General features: G+C 54.8%; 1 protein-coding gene across 4 annotated transcripts in view; it reads left to right on the forward strand.

The window, feature by feature from the left end:
• Window positions 1-2,950: 2,950 nt before the first annotated feature.
• The window catches only part of TEX264 (testis expressed 264, ER-phagy receptor), a 30,607-nt gene continuing 18,257 nt past the window's right edge, over window positions 2,951-15,300 (forward strand). For 3 of the 4 annotated variants that reach the window (XM_087431113.1, XM_087431116.1, XM_087431115.1), the window contains exons 1-3: window positions 2,951-3,015; window positions 4,019-4,103; window positions 6,324-6,614. In XM_087431113.1, coding sequence (XP_087287239.1) covers window positions 6,357-6,614 — 258 coding nt within the window. In that variant the 5' untranslated portion in view covers window positions 2,951-3,015; window positions 4,019-4,103; window positions 6,324-6,356. Of the gene's footprint in view, window positions 3,016-3,290; window positions 3,395-4,018; window positions 4,104-6,323; window positions 6,615-15,300 lie in introns of those variants that run through there. The other variant, XM_087431114.1, reaches the window with a different exon arrangement.

A 15,300-nucleotide genomic window follows, 5' to 3' on the forward strand; every position in this document is an offset into this window, starting at 1 on the left:
ACCGGAAGAATCCTCTCAGGCTACCCAAGACTGGTTTTTTCCTGTACCCTCTCCAGAAGGGTAAGGGGAAGGAGGTCCAGGTGGGTTGAGGGGGTCACAATGGATAACCACTAAGGCCACACTGCTGCCAGGAGGAGTGGGGGGAGATGAGGTGGCCCCAAGGGACCTGGCACCTGGCTTTGGTTTTCCATCTTCTTTCCTCAGGACGCCCCCTGAGGCCTGGGACCTGCACCTGGCTTTGAGGAGCATCTGTGGCTGGGTGCTCCAGCTGCTGGTGTGATCATGGGCTTCCCTCCTCTCTCAGCAGGGCAGGTGCTCCTGCCCCAGAGATTGGGCAACTGGCTGTTTCTATGACATATTTATTTTTACTTGTGTTTCATGTCACTTTTTTAAAAAAGCAAACAGAACAATTGTAAGTCAGTATAACTGCCTATCAGTTTTCTTTATTTCTCTTTTTGTAAAATAAAATTTAAACTCAAGAAGGCAGCGTTGTTTGGTAAAGGAATTGTCTGAATAGCCACAGAGGGGTGGTAGTGAAAGGGATATAACTTAGAGCATAGCGGGTGCTGGGATGGCACCTGGGGCAGGGGAACAGAGGGCAGACTGCTGGCAGGCTCTTTGTTGTAGTGGGGTTCACTAGGTTTTTTCTGCCTTTGCTCACCTGAAAAGGACCACATGTCCAGGCTCTAGAGGAAACAGCGAAGCTGACTCAGAGTGGCTTGAGGCTAGCTGGTCCTCAGTCATGGCAAGTCCTACAGGGAATGCCGTGAGTGACTGAGGATTGGGTGCAACATCAGTGCCTTCAGAGGGTGGGAGATGGCTGGTGGCAGGGTTTGCAGAGTGTCATACACTGTATGTGCATTCTCCGTTTGTCATCTGAATTAGAGGATCTAACCACTGCCTCACAGAGAACTAACCAGGGGTTTGGAACATGAGGAGATAGGGGTAGGAGAGGACAGTCCACTCTTTGGCCCCCCAAGTTTGCTCCCTTTGAGAGGAGGACTCGGGGAATCATGCTCTGGAAATTTACTAAGGGAGAATTAAAGAGCCTCTGTGGGGATTCCTTGGACAGTGGAAGGCAGGAGGAAGCAAAGGCGAAGTCTGGGCTCATGAGAAGAGAATATGTACTATTGGGAGATAGGACTGGGAGTGGAGCATATGTGGGGCAGATGGCTAGGTGAGCAGGTCTGCTCAGACTTGCTACAAGGGGGAGAGGAAAGTGCCTTGGCTGCTGCCTCCTGGTGGCCAGTGGAGGCCTCCCAGGGATCCTGCCAAGGGCGGGGCTTGTTCTGTTGGGAGCTGCCTGAGATGAAGCCAGGGAGGCTGATGGCCAGCAGCCCCAGTCACCGCTGGACTCCTTTCATGACAGAGGCGCTGAAGCTCCTAAGGCACACCCTGAATTCTGATGTGGGGCTCTGCAGTTCCCCAACCAGGCTAAAGGAAGTAAGCAGAGAGGACAAGATGAGGAAAGGGCAGCTCAAGACAACAGTTTCCTGTGAGAAGCCCATCAGCTTCTGAGAAGCAGAACTGACCATGCAAACCCTGCAGGCAAAGGCTGTCTGTCTTTGTGCCAGTGTACTGGCCCTTCCCTGTCTCACAGGAAATGCTTCCAAGTGTATAACTCACTTGCCTGGGGCACGCAAAGGGCTTTATCATGTGTTTGATGTTCATAAGCAAAACAGAACTGCCACGACCCTGTCAGCCCAGCCCTGAGTGCTGTGAGGGGCCAGTTGCCCATTCTGCCAGTCTGCGCAGAGGGCTGGGACAGGCTTGGCCTTACGGATGAGGTTCAGTCTTCCCTGCCTATGGAAGAAACCATGCGGAGCAGAGGGAAAGGAAGACAAGATTATGAGTGCCTCTGGGTGCCCAGTCTGTCCTTTGCTAGTGCAGTAGTGGGCTCCACAGTAAGATGATTCCCCTCCCAAACATCAATCCTCCATGTTAGGAGCACCAAGGTAGCTCTTGGCCCAGCCTGTCTTGTAGCCAAGCTTGTGAGCATAGTTGTCCCTTCCCCAACCCCCTCCACTGCAAGATGGGACCTCTCACGAAGGCAAGGTTTTATCTTTGGAACTCTACAAGAGTGCTTTGTAGTTTGTAGGTCCTCAGAAATATGAGCTGAAGATTGAATCTGTCTTTAAGGAGTTTACACTTGACCTGGGAGTTACCTAGAAAATCCTAAGCTAGAACTCCTTCTCCCACTTCGCTGCCACATCCAGGACACTGAGGGAGGAGTCTGGAAGGGGGGCGGCGCCTTGGTTTTGTTCACTCAGTATCCCCAGCCCCTAGAACTGTCCCGGCAGGGAGTGATACTTAATAAGTGTTGAATGATCACCCCTGTGCTCTGGTTGGGGATGAGGTGGGGTGGGAGGGAGTGTTCGAGGCAGGAAGGTGATATTTGCACTGCCCAGAGGTTAGATCCACTAGCTACTTCCCTGAGCCCAGATTGGGCTTCAGTTTCCTCAGCTGTAAAACGGGAGCAAGTGGCCCTGCCTTGCTCGGTTCCCAGGTCTGTCGCGAAGCTTCGGTGGGAGAAAGTGGCAGGACCAAGGGTGGTACAAATGCCAGAGGCTGATACTGCTGTGCTGGATTTCCGAAACCTCTTCAAACGCTCGTCTCTGGTGCTGGCTTCCTGGACCCAGCCTGGCTCTCTACTTCGGGCCACCAGGCTGACTTCTCCCCACGCCTGGGGCCGGGCAGTTGTGTTCTAGCCAACCCAGATGCCAAGGGGTTGTTGCTAAGTCACCCACGCCATCCCGGCAGTTTGTGGGAGGCAGGAAGCTGCCCGGTGGGTTCCGCCCCTGGCAGCTCCAGGGGATAGGAGCAGGCTCGGTTGTCGTGGAGACGGGGTGGGGCAGGTCTCCGCCCTTCGGGCCCCGCGCGCACGCGCGCACGGCCACGGCCACGTCCCGCCGCGAGAGGGGGCGGAGCGAGCGTCAGCGGCGGGCGGGCGCAGGCTCCGCGACCTAGCCCGGAGCCGCCTGCGCGGATCGGTGTCCGCGGCGGGCGGCCGCTGAGGTGAGGGCAGGGCTGGAGGAGAGGCGTTCTCGTTGGGGCGGCCTCGCGCGCACTGAGGGCCTGAGACCTCCGTCCGCCTGGGCGTGACGTCAGGGCCCCCCGCGTCCCCTCCGTGGCCCAGGCCACTCTGCACCTTGTCTCGCCCGCATCTGGCCCCGGCCGGGTCCAAGGGCCCGAACGCGACCTTGGACCAGCCCTTCCACCCCGGGCCGCCGCCGGCCGCGGGTGCAGGGCACGCCCCGACGCAGTGGAGCCCGGGTCGGGGCGGGGGGTGGGGAACGACACGGAGGCAAGAGCCACACTTTAACTCCGCCCCGGTCCCCTGAGGCCGCGCCTCGCAGCCGTGGCTGCAAACTTGAGCGTCCCTTAAGTTGCGGAGGTGTGTGGGGCCCCGTGAGGTCGTGGCTGGAAAGAAAGGGGCTGGGTAAATAGGCGAGGCGCAGGGTAGCAGGGGCTGGGAGCCGAGAGTGGGAGGCAGTTTCTTCTTCCTCCCGCGCAGGCCCCTCGGAACCCCGGTCTTCCCGCTCCCCGCCGGCGCCCAAGTTCTGCCTGCGGGGGCGCCCTTTAAGGGCTGGGCCCGCGGCCCCAGCGCACGTGAGCGGCTCCAGGAAGCTGGCGCGGGGTAGCCCGCCCTGCCGCTCGCCGGCACCCGGCCAGAGGCGACCACCCCGGCCATCTCACCACAGGAGAAACCGAGGCCCAAGAGGCGGCACAGCCTCCCCAAGGGCAGCGGCAGGGCCTGTTTCAGGGCCGGGTGTGGTGGCTGGGCCACTCCAGGAAGAGGACTTTGCAAAAACAGGGGCGTGAGCAGGGTCTCAATGAAGAGTTGACATTGTGAGGCCGAGTTTGGCTTCTGATTTCCCTAAGGGGTCTGAGGATGTGGTGGAGGTGCAACCTTGTGACGAGGAGGGATTTCTTGTAGAAGCCCTGGTGGGCTTTCCCTGAAAAGGGAGCAGTCAGGACATGGTGCCTGGCTTAGTGGTTGTTTTCTTTCTGCCCCCAGCATTGGAGTACTTGGAGCACTTGGAGCACTTGGTCCCTGCCTTGCTGGATGGCATGAGTTGCTAAAAGTGAGCCTGGCTTTTCAGGTGAGCTTTTCTAGCCCTTCTCCTTGCCTTTCTCTTGAGTTTGGGGAGATTCACAGTGCCCGGCCTCCTTCCTGTGCTGACCAAAGATCTGGGACCCCCCAGGTCGTTTCCCCTCTTTTCTGAGCAGTTTAGGAGGTGAGAGGAAGAGAAAAGTGGGGACGAAGTTCTTTTGAGGGGACAGAGAGTTTGCAGCCGAGAAGGGTAGGTCAGAATGAGGGCTGGTCACTCCCAAGGCAACTGAGAGACCTAGACGCTGAGAGCTTTCAGCTGAGAGCCTTGGGTTAAGAGATGTCCAACATAGATTAAATGCTGGGGCTTTTCTAGAAGCCCATCACCAGAGAGGAGAGAGAAAGTGGAAAGGGGGGCCTGGAGTCAAACTGCCTGGGTTCCCATTGCCTGCATTTTGGTCCAAGTGGCTCTGCTTAATACCTGTGTGACCTTGGGCAGATCTCTTAACCTCTAACCATTTGTTTCTTGATCCATACCTACCTTGTTTTGAGGATTAATGAAGTAGCTGTGTCTCAGCATTTAGACAGTACTGGCATATAGTAAGTACTCAGTGAAAGATTTATCATCATTGTCTTTATCATCAAAGAAAATGGAATGAAACTAACTGGAGGCAAGATGAGTAGGACAGGGAATGCGTCCAAAAAAAGATAGTGCAGCTGTGGGCCAGGAACATGGGTGGGTGAGACCAGTGTGAGGCACCTCAGTGTCAGAACACCAAAGGTTTAGAAGTTTACTTGGCCTCTTTGTGAGGCAAACATTGTGTGCATTGACTCCAAAGACAATTTTCAGCAAAAAATTTTGACACCCAGAACCCGTAGGGAACAGCTTGTGCCATAGAGCTAAATTTTCTGTAGGACTGAAGTGTTGACTTTCAGCAGCCAAACTTTTTAAATTTTAAATATTAATTTTAAATACTTGGGGTGGGAATGTTCCTCCAACGGGTCACATGCTTACCTTCCTCTTTAGACAGTCTTCTCTGTGCTGGGCAACTCAAGTCAAGCCCTCTGTATAAGAGGCTTAGGCTTCTGGCCCCAAGCTTCATGGAGTGCTGGGTGGTCTGCCTTGAATGGCTCACACACCGGCCTCTGTGTTGTGTTCCTGGACCTGCTCTTGGATAGCTTCTCTGCTTTTTTTTTTTTTTTCCCTGAAACGAATGTCTTTATTGTTTGTACCATACAAATAGGAGGATTGGGGAAAGGCCAGTGGGGAGGAGGGAGAATTGTCAGATAAATGACATATACACACAAAAAGGAAAAAGATCTCTCCATCTCACCCCAGGATGCCTTTCTGTGAACTACCTAGTACAGGAAGTGAGGTGGGGAGATCAAAAGCACAAAAACTAAATTCGGAATACCTGTAGATGCCCTGACCAGTACCCCTCCCCCATGGGATGAAATGCTCGGGCCAGGTACAGTAACTCTTACTTTTCCCTGCTGTGTGTCTCTACTTCTAGCGGCCTTTTCCTCCTCCTCGCAGTTTCTAATCTATGGGCTGGAAAAGTGGGATGAAGCTTGTTAGCACCGGTGGCTCAAGTCTGGGAAGCGTAGTGCTGGACTTTGTTCTTCCTGCTCAGGCTGTTTTGATCTGGTCTCTGGTTCTGGATGGGTGAGCTTGCTGGATAGCCAGATTCTGCAGGCCAAATGTGCTTAGCAAAGGAGAGTTTCCTATGAGAGTCTCTTCTGTGGCACATTTTCACCCTAGGGTTTTGTTCCTCATGGTTTCCTTGTTTGTTAAGCATTTGGACCCTGGTACTTGCCTATCTTCCCTCTGGCAGTGGTCCATGAGACTTGAGGAGGCTGGGCGAGCAGTGTGGCTCAGCTGTGGGAAGGAAGAAGCAATGTGGGGAAAAGGTAGGCTGGCTGGCTGGCCCATCTCAGGGGAGGCTAGTCAGGGCTGGGAGTATGTCGCTGGCTGATTCATTCCTATCCCCCTTTATGACTCAGTTTCCCCAGGTGTGACCAAGACTGCTGTCTGACAGAGCTGCTCTGAGAGCCTCAACTATTGTGACTAAGAAATAAAGAGGCTTGTGGCTTCAGTCATCCTTTGTAGCTCCCTTCTAGGTCACTCTGTGTAAACACCTCTGGCCCCTCCCCCTCCTGGGTTAGAGCACCTGAGGCAGGGCTGAGGTTGGGCCAGAACTGGCTGGCAGGCAGGTGGGCATGTTGGTCAGAGCACGCTACTAGCCTCCTCTCCCTTCTGTCTCCTTTGCAGCTGCCTTAGGGTGCGGCGTTGGGGCACAGAGCCATGTCGGACCTGCTGCTACTGGGCCTGATTGGGGGACTGACTCTGCTGCTGCTGCTGACGCTGCTGGCCTTTGCCGGGTATTCAGGGCTGCTGGCTGGGGTGGCAGTGAGTGCTGGCTCACCCCCCATCCGCAACGTCACTATGGCCTACAAGTTCCACATGGGGCCCTACGGCGAGACTGGGCGGCTTTTCACTGAGAGCTGCAGTGTCTCCCCCAAGCTCCGCTCCATCGCCATCTACTATGACAACCCCCACGTGGTAAGGAGCCTCCTGTGCCCTGGCTGGGGTTCCACCCCACGGACGGACATAGGGCAGAGCTTGTGTGGGGAGGGGTGTTTTGGTTTCTGAGGAAGGGATGGGAAAATCTTTGAGCTGGGCCCGCAGACCATTCCTCTCTGAGCTTGAAGCTCCTTCTGGGTTTAGCCTGGACTTCTGCTCCAGGCATCCATATGCTGGCTTTCTGCTTGCCAAGGTCTGGTTTCCCTGGCTCGTGGCTACCCATGGACTTCTGAGTGCAGGGGGCCACACCACTGTGAGTCCCTAGCCTCTGCCAGGGCTTTGGTCCCCTGCCTCTTCTTCATGCTGTCCCTCTCTCTTCCATCCCCACTTGAGGCCAGTGCTTGAAGGCCAGATTCAGATTCTCCTCTCTCTTTGGGGTCATATCTTCTTTCTGTGCCTTCCCTCTTTCAGCTCTCCTGCTGAAAGAATGTAGAATCCCACCTCTTCGGCCATTATGGTGGTCCCTGGCCTAGTGATAAGGCATTTCTTTGGACATCAAGCTGCCTGGTTGGGAGAGGGCTGGGGTGGGAGGGCAAGTGGAGCCAGGTGAGCTGCCCAGAATGTCTAGGATGCTGGGGTCAGAGACTAACCCAGCATCACTGGCACCCTGTGGGCGTCTGGCTGTACTCACAGACTGTGGTTAGTCAGGGCTCGCCAGTGTGGCCTCTTGCCATGCCATGGGGTGGTGCTGCCCGCAGCTGTATGGGCTGGTAGCTCTGCTAAGGGTTCTTCAGCCTCCAGCTCTGAGCCTTGGCAAACCAGGCATTTGGAATCCCCACCTCTGGTTTCCTTGTCTGGAGAGCTCAACTGGGCAAGGCCTATAGCCTACCCACTGTTTGCTGACCAGTCTTCACTGGGGCACTCAGTTGAAACAAGGGTGTGCTGACTCCCTCTCTGTGCCAGGTTCTGCTTGACACTTGCACTCTGGAGATGAACAGACCTGGCCCTGCCCTCAGGAAGCTTAGTGTAGTTGGCAAGTCAGCCCACACAAATGAATATTCAACAAGGCACTGTGTTCAGTGCCCACAGAGCTTTGAGCTGTTGGTTTGGGGAGGGTGCCTCAAGTCCGCAGAGGAGGCTTAGAGAGGAGGTAGATTTCAGCTGGGCCCTCTCCCATGAGTAGAATTTTGCTCTGCCGGGAAGAGCCTCCTGGCTAAGGGAACTGCAATAACAAAGGCCTGCAGACATGGGATGACAGGGGAAGTGTGGCCAGTGGACATGCAGTGGGTGGAGAAAGAGGTAGAAAACTTCACTGGGCCAGGTGGTGGGAGGTACAGCTGGTTGGGAGGGAAGAGGTGGCACAACTTGCCACCTGCAATTTAGGAAGCTAACTGGGTGGCAGGCAGAAGAGGGAAGGAGAGGAGGCAGGGAGGCCATCAGGGAGATTGGACTGGGCCCAGTTGAGAGGTACCATGGCTTGGTTGAGGGATGAGTAGATACTGAGGTTTTGAGGTCACATGGCTGGGAGATGGCACTAAGTGGGAGTCGAGAGCACTGGGGCCCATGTGGGATATGGCAGGTGCTGGGATGTGGGAAGCTCCTAGACCAGATGCCCGACCCCCACCCCTGCAGGGGCCTGTTGTGAAAGTCCCTGCCCCTCCCATACCTGTAGGCCTCAGTGGGAGGGAGGACCTTGCAGCTGCCTCTTTCCTCATTGGCATGTCTGCCTGTTCCAGAAGCAGCATGTTGCCTCTTGGGTTGGAGGTGCAAATTCCAGGATGAGAAAGGGCTAAGGCAGCAGGTTACCTTAGGGTCAGTGCTCTTGGCTGGTCCAGGGAAGAGTGAGATAGAAGAACCCTGGCATGAGGCGCTCTCCCAATGGCCTCCTGGCCCAGCCACTGCCTCCAGGCAGCCCACCATACAGCTCTCCTGTGGTAGACCGCATGGGGAGGGCCTTGGGTGTCTAGGGTTGGCTGGGCACAGCCTGACTTGGGTGCCAGTCTGGGGAACCATGGCCTGAGAGTACAACCGTGAGGCTGGCGGGGCTGGGTTCTGATTCTGTCTCATCACTGTCCTGCTGTGTGATCTTGGGCATATCACATAATCTTTCTGAGCCTCCATTTCCTCATCTGCTGAGTAATGTTAAGATACCTGCTTCATAGGCTGGCAAGGGTTAAGTTAAGTGACATAGGTGAGACATTCACCTCAGCTCCTGTTCCTCAATAGATGTTTAACAATAACAAACAAAAGGGTGGATAAGGCACTCATGGTAATTAGGTGTGATGAGGGTTAGGCTGAGTACTCATGACCCTGGCCTAGACCCTTGGCCTGGCTGTGGACATCTGGTTGGCACAGAGGATGATCATATAGGTCAAAGTGGCTCCTCTGATCCTGTCCCTCCCAGTCCTGGGTCACTTCGGAAAACACTTGTGTCCCCATTCACAGCTGGGTCATATCCTGATACCTGGGATGGCTCAGGGATATTTAGTTCCCACCTCCTCTGCGAGCTGGGCAGTATATTCTCTGCCTGGCAGAGATCCTAAAAGCTTCAGGGAACCATAGACCTCAGGCTTCGGGTGCTGGTGACTATCACAGACTATCTGGTCCATAAGGACCCGAGGCCTCTGGATCCACACTGCTGATCTTATAGAGGAGGAGACTGAGGATCAGATAGCAGGAATTGAGGTACTGATCTTACACAGTTCACTCATGCTTTTTTGTTTTCATTCAACAAATATTTGAGCACCTGGTCTGTTTCACTCTGTGTTGGGCACTGGGGGGCACTGTGGGGACCAAGGGGCCCAGCCCTCAGGACCTCTCAGTGTAGGAGTGTCAGGGGAACCTGGAGGAGAGTCCCCATCCAGTCCTGGGGAAGGCTAAGAACCCAAGCTTTCTGTTCCCTAGGCTGCCTCTCCCAGCAGTGTCCAGCATGGGGCCCTGCATATGTGGTTCACGGAAGGGACAGGATGTAGGCTGAGTTGTTGAGTCTCCCATCCCTCCTCTCGCTCTTCAGCTCAGCACAACAGGAGCCATAACCTGTTTCTCTGTGAGCGTGGGGAGGAAGTAAGGCTATTTCAGGCTCTGTGAGTGGGGCAGGTGAGAGGTGACCACCTACCGTAGATGCTGCCCACCTCCATGAGGTGTGGACTGACAGTTCCCTAGCCACACCCCTTCCTGGGCAGGGGGAGGCTGATTCCTGAGAAAGGCCTGGTGAAGCCTCACCTGGTCTGGTTGTGGGCCCAGGAAGTGACACAGGAAAGGGCACCACCAAGGCAAGGTTGTGGCAATTGCTGTGGACACTTTGATGTCAGATGCTGCTTGAGCCTCTATATCCTGGAGATAGATATAGATGTAGATATACATTAATGTGCGTATATCAGCCTTATATTATGAAGTTCTGTATGGGAGCAGGCTGCAAGGTCTGGGTGTGTGGTTCTTGTGGGGCAGGAGGAAGGATTCTGTTCTCCATCCCTGAGGGCCTTGGTGGAGGTGGGGGGAGGAAGGAAAGAACATGTGGCAGCACATAGATAGACCCTGGTAGTGGCTCCTAGGTGTCCCTTTTCTCTCCAGGGCCCTGCAATCATGGATTATGGCCATTTCCTCTTCTAAGTACTGAGGGAGGGGGGCGAGTTCTGGAGTCAGTCACTGATTCCCCCTTCCCCCCTCAGTGCACACACATACACAGATCCAGTTATGCCTTGTCCTTGTATAGCTGGAGAAGGGTCAAAACTGCTCCTCTGAGAAACTCCTGCTTCTGAGGTGGGGGTTGGGGGTTTGGACAGTAACTTTAGCCTACTCTTCTGGACCTGATCTCTTTGGGAGCCTTGGGTATTGGGGAGACGGAAGGAGCTGGGCACCTGAACACTTCACTTGATCCTGGCCAGCTCTGGCCTGTGGACAGGCTCTCGTGGCTAGGCTGCTGTCGCTGTGCCCATGGATCTGTCCTGTCTGCCAGCCTGGCCCTCCACCTCCTGCCCCACCCTCTGCTACCACTGTCTCCACTGCTATTTGGGGCTTAAGCAACCTGCCTGTCTGCCCTTGTGGGGAGCCTGGCTGAGGCAAGTGGGGCGTAGCAGCCAGTTCAGTTTACCTGTCCTAGGGGTTTAGCTTACACCTCGGAGGGAGTGCTTGCTATAGGCATGGAGTGGGTGGGGTGACTTGTGGCACTTGGGTTCTGCCTTAAGTAAGCTAGACTGCATAGAAGCTCGTTTTTCCTCCTAGTCCACTGAGAGTCACCCCGGGGCCACCAAGTCTGCAGGGGCTGAGGCTGGTGAGAGTTCTGACTTAGGCCTGTCCCACACTTTCACTTCAGTGTTTGTGGGATGAGGCCTCCCTGCCCTCCCTGGAAGCACTGAGGTCATGTGGAGCCTGGGAAGGGGTGAGGGAGTCGGATTTCCCCAGATTGACCTGTTAACAAGGCCAGTGTGGATGTGGGCTGGGCTGGTGTTTCCTGAGGGCCCAGGCTGTCTCCTAACCCAATTAATCCTGTGATAGTTTTCTGCCAGATGGAGTCCAGGCTTTTGCTCCACAGCAGGTTAGTTGCGTGGGGCAGCCTTGGAAGGGTGAGCCCCTCTCTGCCCAGCAGAGCTACCTTTGGAAGGGAGGAGGGCTAAGGTGTGGGAGGAGAGGGCTTTGGGCTTGTCCTTCTCAGTTTGAATCAAGGCTCCATTGCTTACCAGTATGTGACTCTGAGAGAGTCATTTGGCCTCTCTGAGAATCCCTGCCTTAAGGTTTTTGTTTTTCTGGGGCTAAATAATAAGGATAAGGCACAATACCCAGACCCTAATAGGTGCTTAGCCCTCTTGGCATCCACGCCTGCTTCTGAGGGCCTTGTCCCACTGGGACTTGGTACTTTCAGGAACCCTGCTTGCCTGCCTCTGGCCTAGCCTCCTGCAGGTTGCCTGGGCCATGGGAGGAGGCACAGCATAGGAAGAAGCCATTGTGCAGGCCATTCCTAGCCAGGGCCTATTTCTCAGGCTCCCAAGTGACCATGGGCTGTGTGGCGCAGCTCTGGAGCCAGTCTGATTGGGTTCGACTCTTGACTCCAACACTGCCTTGCTGTGTGACCTTTGCTGAATAGCTTTGTCTCTGGGTCTCAGAAACAGAGTTGGTTACAGTACCCACTGCACAGTGCTGTTTGGATTTAATGCGCTGATGCATGGAAAGCAGTAATTGGGACAGGTAGTGAGTACTTTGTCAGATACCAGCTGTTGTAAGGATTATGCTTGGGGGTGAAAAGAGGAAGGCCCTGAAAGACTTCTAGCTGGGAGCTCCCAGAAAGGCCCTGGACCCCACTTTGGAGGTTGACATCCTGCTGGCTTCCTTCCTCCTCAACCTGATGTATGGGTCCTGTCCTTTGGCCTTAGTGTCTGCATTGGCCATGTCCTGACTAGTGCTGACCCCACTGTGCCGTTGGGTACCAGCTTCTCAGGGAAGTAGGACCTGTGAGACTTGGGGTATTGACCTGCAGCACCCAAGAGGGTAAATGAACCCACTGTTCACCCTCCAGTAATGGGCAGGTGCGGCTGCTCTGTTCCCCTAGGGGGCACCAGTGCAAGCTAAGGGCACTACCCCTCCTTTTCCCCTTTCCTTGGGCAACTCTTGGCTGGGAAGGCTGGCCAGGGAGGAGTCAAGGCAGCCCTCTGGGCCTGGGTTTGGCAGACAGTACAGCTGTCCCTGTCAGGTTATGCGGATTATGGACTTGGGGCTGGCCATTTCTGCTGAACCTGAGGGCTGGATTTGGTCTGGGCCAGCTGACACCATTTTTCCTTCCTGGATCCTGGAAGATATCAATCTTGTCCAATTTCCAGACTCAGGGAGTCTTGGCCGAGTAGGAACCCTGTCTTCACTATGGTCTCACACAACAGGGTCAGCAGGGTACTGTGAGGCTTCTCTGGAAGGGGCAGTGGGGCCACTCATACCTGGAAGCTTTAGGTTCCAAGCAGACCGCCCCCTTCTCACAGTGGTAGGACTCAGGAGTCCTCACAGCCTGAAGGAGATGCTCTGATACCTTTTTTCTAGTTCTCTTGCTTTGAGGGAAGATTCTGGATGGGCCTGCTTTTACCCAAAGTGGTAGTGGGTCTCACCACTGCCCTGTCTCTGTGGTGTGGTTCCTTGCTGGTGCTAGTTCTGGTCCAGCTCTTGTTCTGGACATAAGTACTGAGAGAATAACTGATATGGGGAGGAAAGGGAGCAGGCAGATGGAACTGGCAAACCCAGGCTGATCTCCTAGGGTCAGGCCCAACAAAAACGTTGCATTGAACCAAGGTGGGTGAGGTTTCTAAGGACACCCCCACCTTCTAGGCCCTTGACAACCTCAGTGGGCCATTCCTTGGAGGTGGGCCTGGGCTCTTCTGGGAGTCCAGGGAAGCCTTTCTCTGCTCCTAGACCAGCCTTGCCATTTCTCAGCTTGTCTTAGGGCCTGTCCCATCTTCTCCCTGCTGGCGCCTGGTTCAGCTGCCTCCTGGCTCTAGCTTGGTACAGGACTGCTTAGTGGGTGGTAGGCTGGTTGAGTAACCTCCTAGGCTGTCCCTTAGCCACTGGCCAGGGCAGGGGAGGGGGCAGGAAGTATCCTCACTTGTGGAATTGAGGGGTTGCTCAGGCAGGAAGGGAACACCTGTGCCCCACACACCTCTGGGAGCTCAGGAGCTCTGTCTCTTTATTAGCTGTTTCCCTGCTCTGTGACAGGAGTTCCTCCTTGTCCAAGGTGGAGGGAGAGGTTTGCTCATGGTGCAGGGCCCGTGTGTGCATGTGTATGCACGCATGTACTGTCACTGAGCATACCCCAGGAACTTTCTGTGTGCATGGGATCCTGGACTTTTCTGCCTAGAGGCCTAGAATGATGGGGAGAGATGGATAGGTCATCAGTTATAGTGCAGCACAAGACCTACTCCCTCGGGTGGGCATTTGGGATCAGAGAGGAGGGGCTGCTTGGCAGGGAGCAACAGAGGGCTTTGAGGAGGAGTGTTGTGCTGAGTCTTGAAGGATAGGCAGGAGTTTCCCAGGCAGAAGGGACTCTAGAATAGGGTGAAGAAGGACATTCCAGGCAGAGGAAGTAGCTTAAGAAAAGGCAGGAACCATGGGAGGACGTGGCAGGTTTGGGGAGCTGCAAATAGTTCCATGTGGGCGTGTGAGGCGGGGGGTGTGGTGGGAGAGGAGGCTGGGCCAGAGCCTGGGTTTGTCCTTTCCTCTGCCACTCAGACACTTAGTGGGTGCCCGACTACCTGAGTCCTAGGCCCTGCTGGGGCCTGGGGATGCAGAAAAGGAGTGCTAGGTGAGTGTATGGACAACTCCGGGCAGTGGTTTGGGCCACTTAAGACAGCCTTGCATGCTGGGCTTGGGATTGTCGTCTTAGAGGTGAATTGGGAGCCATTGAGAGGTTCAAAGCAAGATGATCACAGGTGTTCTGGTACCTTTTGGGGAGTGAGGAGGATGTTGAGCTGCTGAACTGATCCAAACCCAGGCAGGCCAGGGGTTGGAGAAATCAAGTGACCTTCCATCCATTTCTCCATCTAACCTATATTGGATGTTTCTTTTGTACAGCATAGCTTGCTAGGGTCAGGAACATAAAGATGGGCTTTCCAGCAGCAGGCACTGTCCCTTGGTCTGTGCCTGCCAGAACCTGCCTTTCTGGCCTTCCTCAAGTCTTGGGGTGTGAATGGGGCAGTTGCACCACCTAGAGTCAAGAGGTGGTACTGCAGTGATCTTCTCCAATGCCTCTGCCTGGGTAGGGTGGGAGGAGCGTCAGGCCTAGAAGTGACTGTGCTGTAAGGTAGACTTGATGTGGGCAAGAGTTTACAGCAAAATGTTGGTGTGTGTGTGGGTACCACCGAGCCACCCTGAAGGCTCCTCAAGAGGGTGTTTGAACCTAAAGGATGGGCAGGGTGGAGCTGCATTTTCAGAGGTTTGGGTGGATGGGCATTCTAGGCCAGGGGTCACTTGTTGGCCTGTGTCATAGCTACTGATAACTAACAACAATTATGGAGTGCTGGAACTGGCTAAGGCCTCGTGTGCAGTATCTCATTTAATACGACAATTCTGTAGGTAGTTACCAAGGAACCGGGGCTCCAAGAAACCAAGGGACTTGTCCAGAATCATACAACTCAAGATTCACACCCAGACCTTCCTCTCTCCAGAAGTTGTGGTTCTAACCGCTGCACCATATTGCCTGCCACTAAAGCCCTGAGCTAGGCTTAATGACATAAGATTCAAGGGGGCAGCAAGGGGACCAGAGCTGCAGAGAGCTGGGGGTTACCCCGGGGACTATGCAGAGGTGAAAGCCTGGAGTCAATGCCCCAGTCCCAGGCAAAGTGAGACTCCAAGGACAGGGTTGGGTTGGCCAGAGTAGAGAGGCAGAGCAGAGCTGAGAAACCCCTTGGAAAAGGACAGAATGGGAGGGCAGAGACAAGAACAGGTAAAAATGACTTCACGGTGCTGGGAAGATGAGCCCATCTTCCCAGAGGAAGATGCAAGAGAGAGGAGCAAGTGGAGGTAGAGGAAATTTAAATTTAGAGGTCAGTGGGCCCTTGGAGGGAGAAAGGGGCCTTCAGATTGAGGAATACCCAGGATTGAGAACACCAGGTCTGTGGTGAGTCTTTTGGATTCAGAAACAGATACTCTGGGGGGCTCAGCCCAAGGGCTGGTACAGACTCAGGCAGCAGGAGGTGAGACAAACTGGGGCCCCTTGATGCCAGGAGGAGAAGTAAGTGCTGGGCCTTGCAGGCCT

This window comes from Ceratotherium simum, chromosome 5, assembly GCF_057802395.1.
Source record: "Ceratotherium simum simum isolate JZ-2026a chromosome 5, ASM5780239v1, whole genome shotgun sequence".
Taxonomy (NCBI): domain Eukaryota; kingdom Metazoa; phylum Chordata; class Mammalia; order Perissodactyla; family Rhinocerotidae; genus Ceratotherium; species Ceratotherium simum.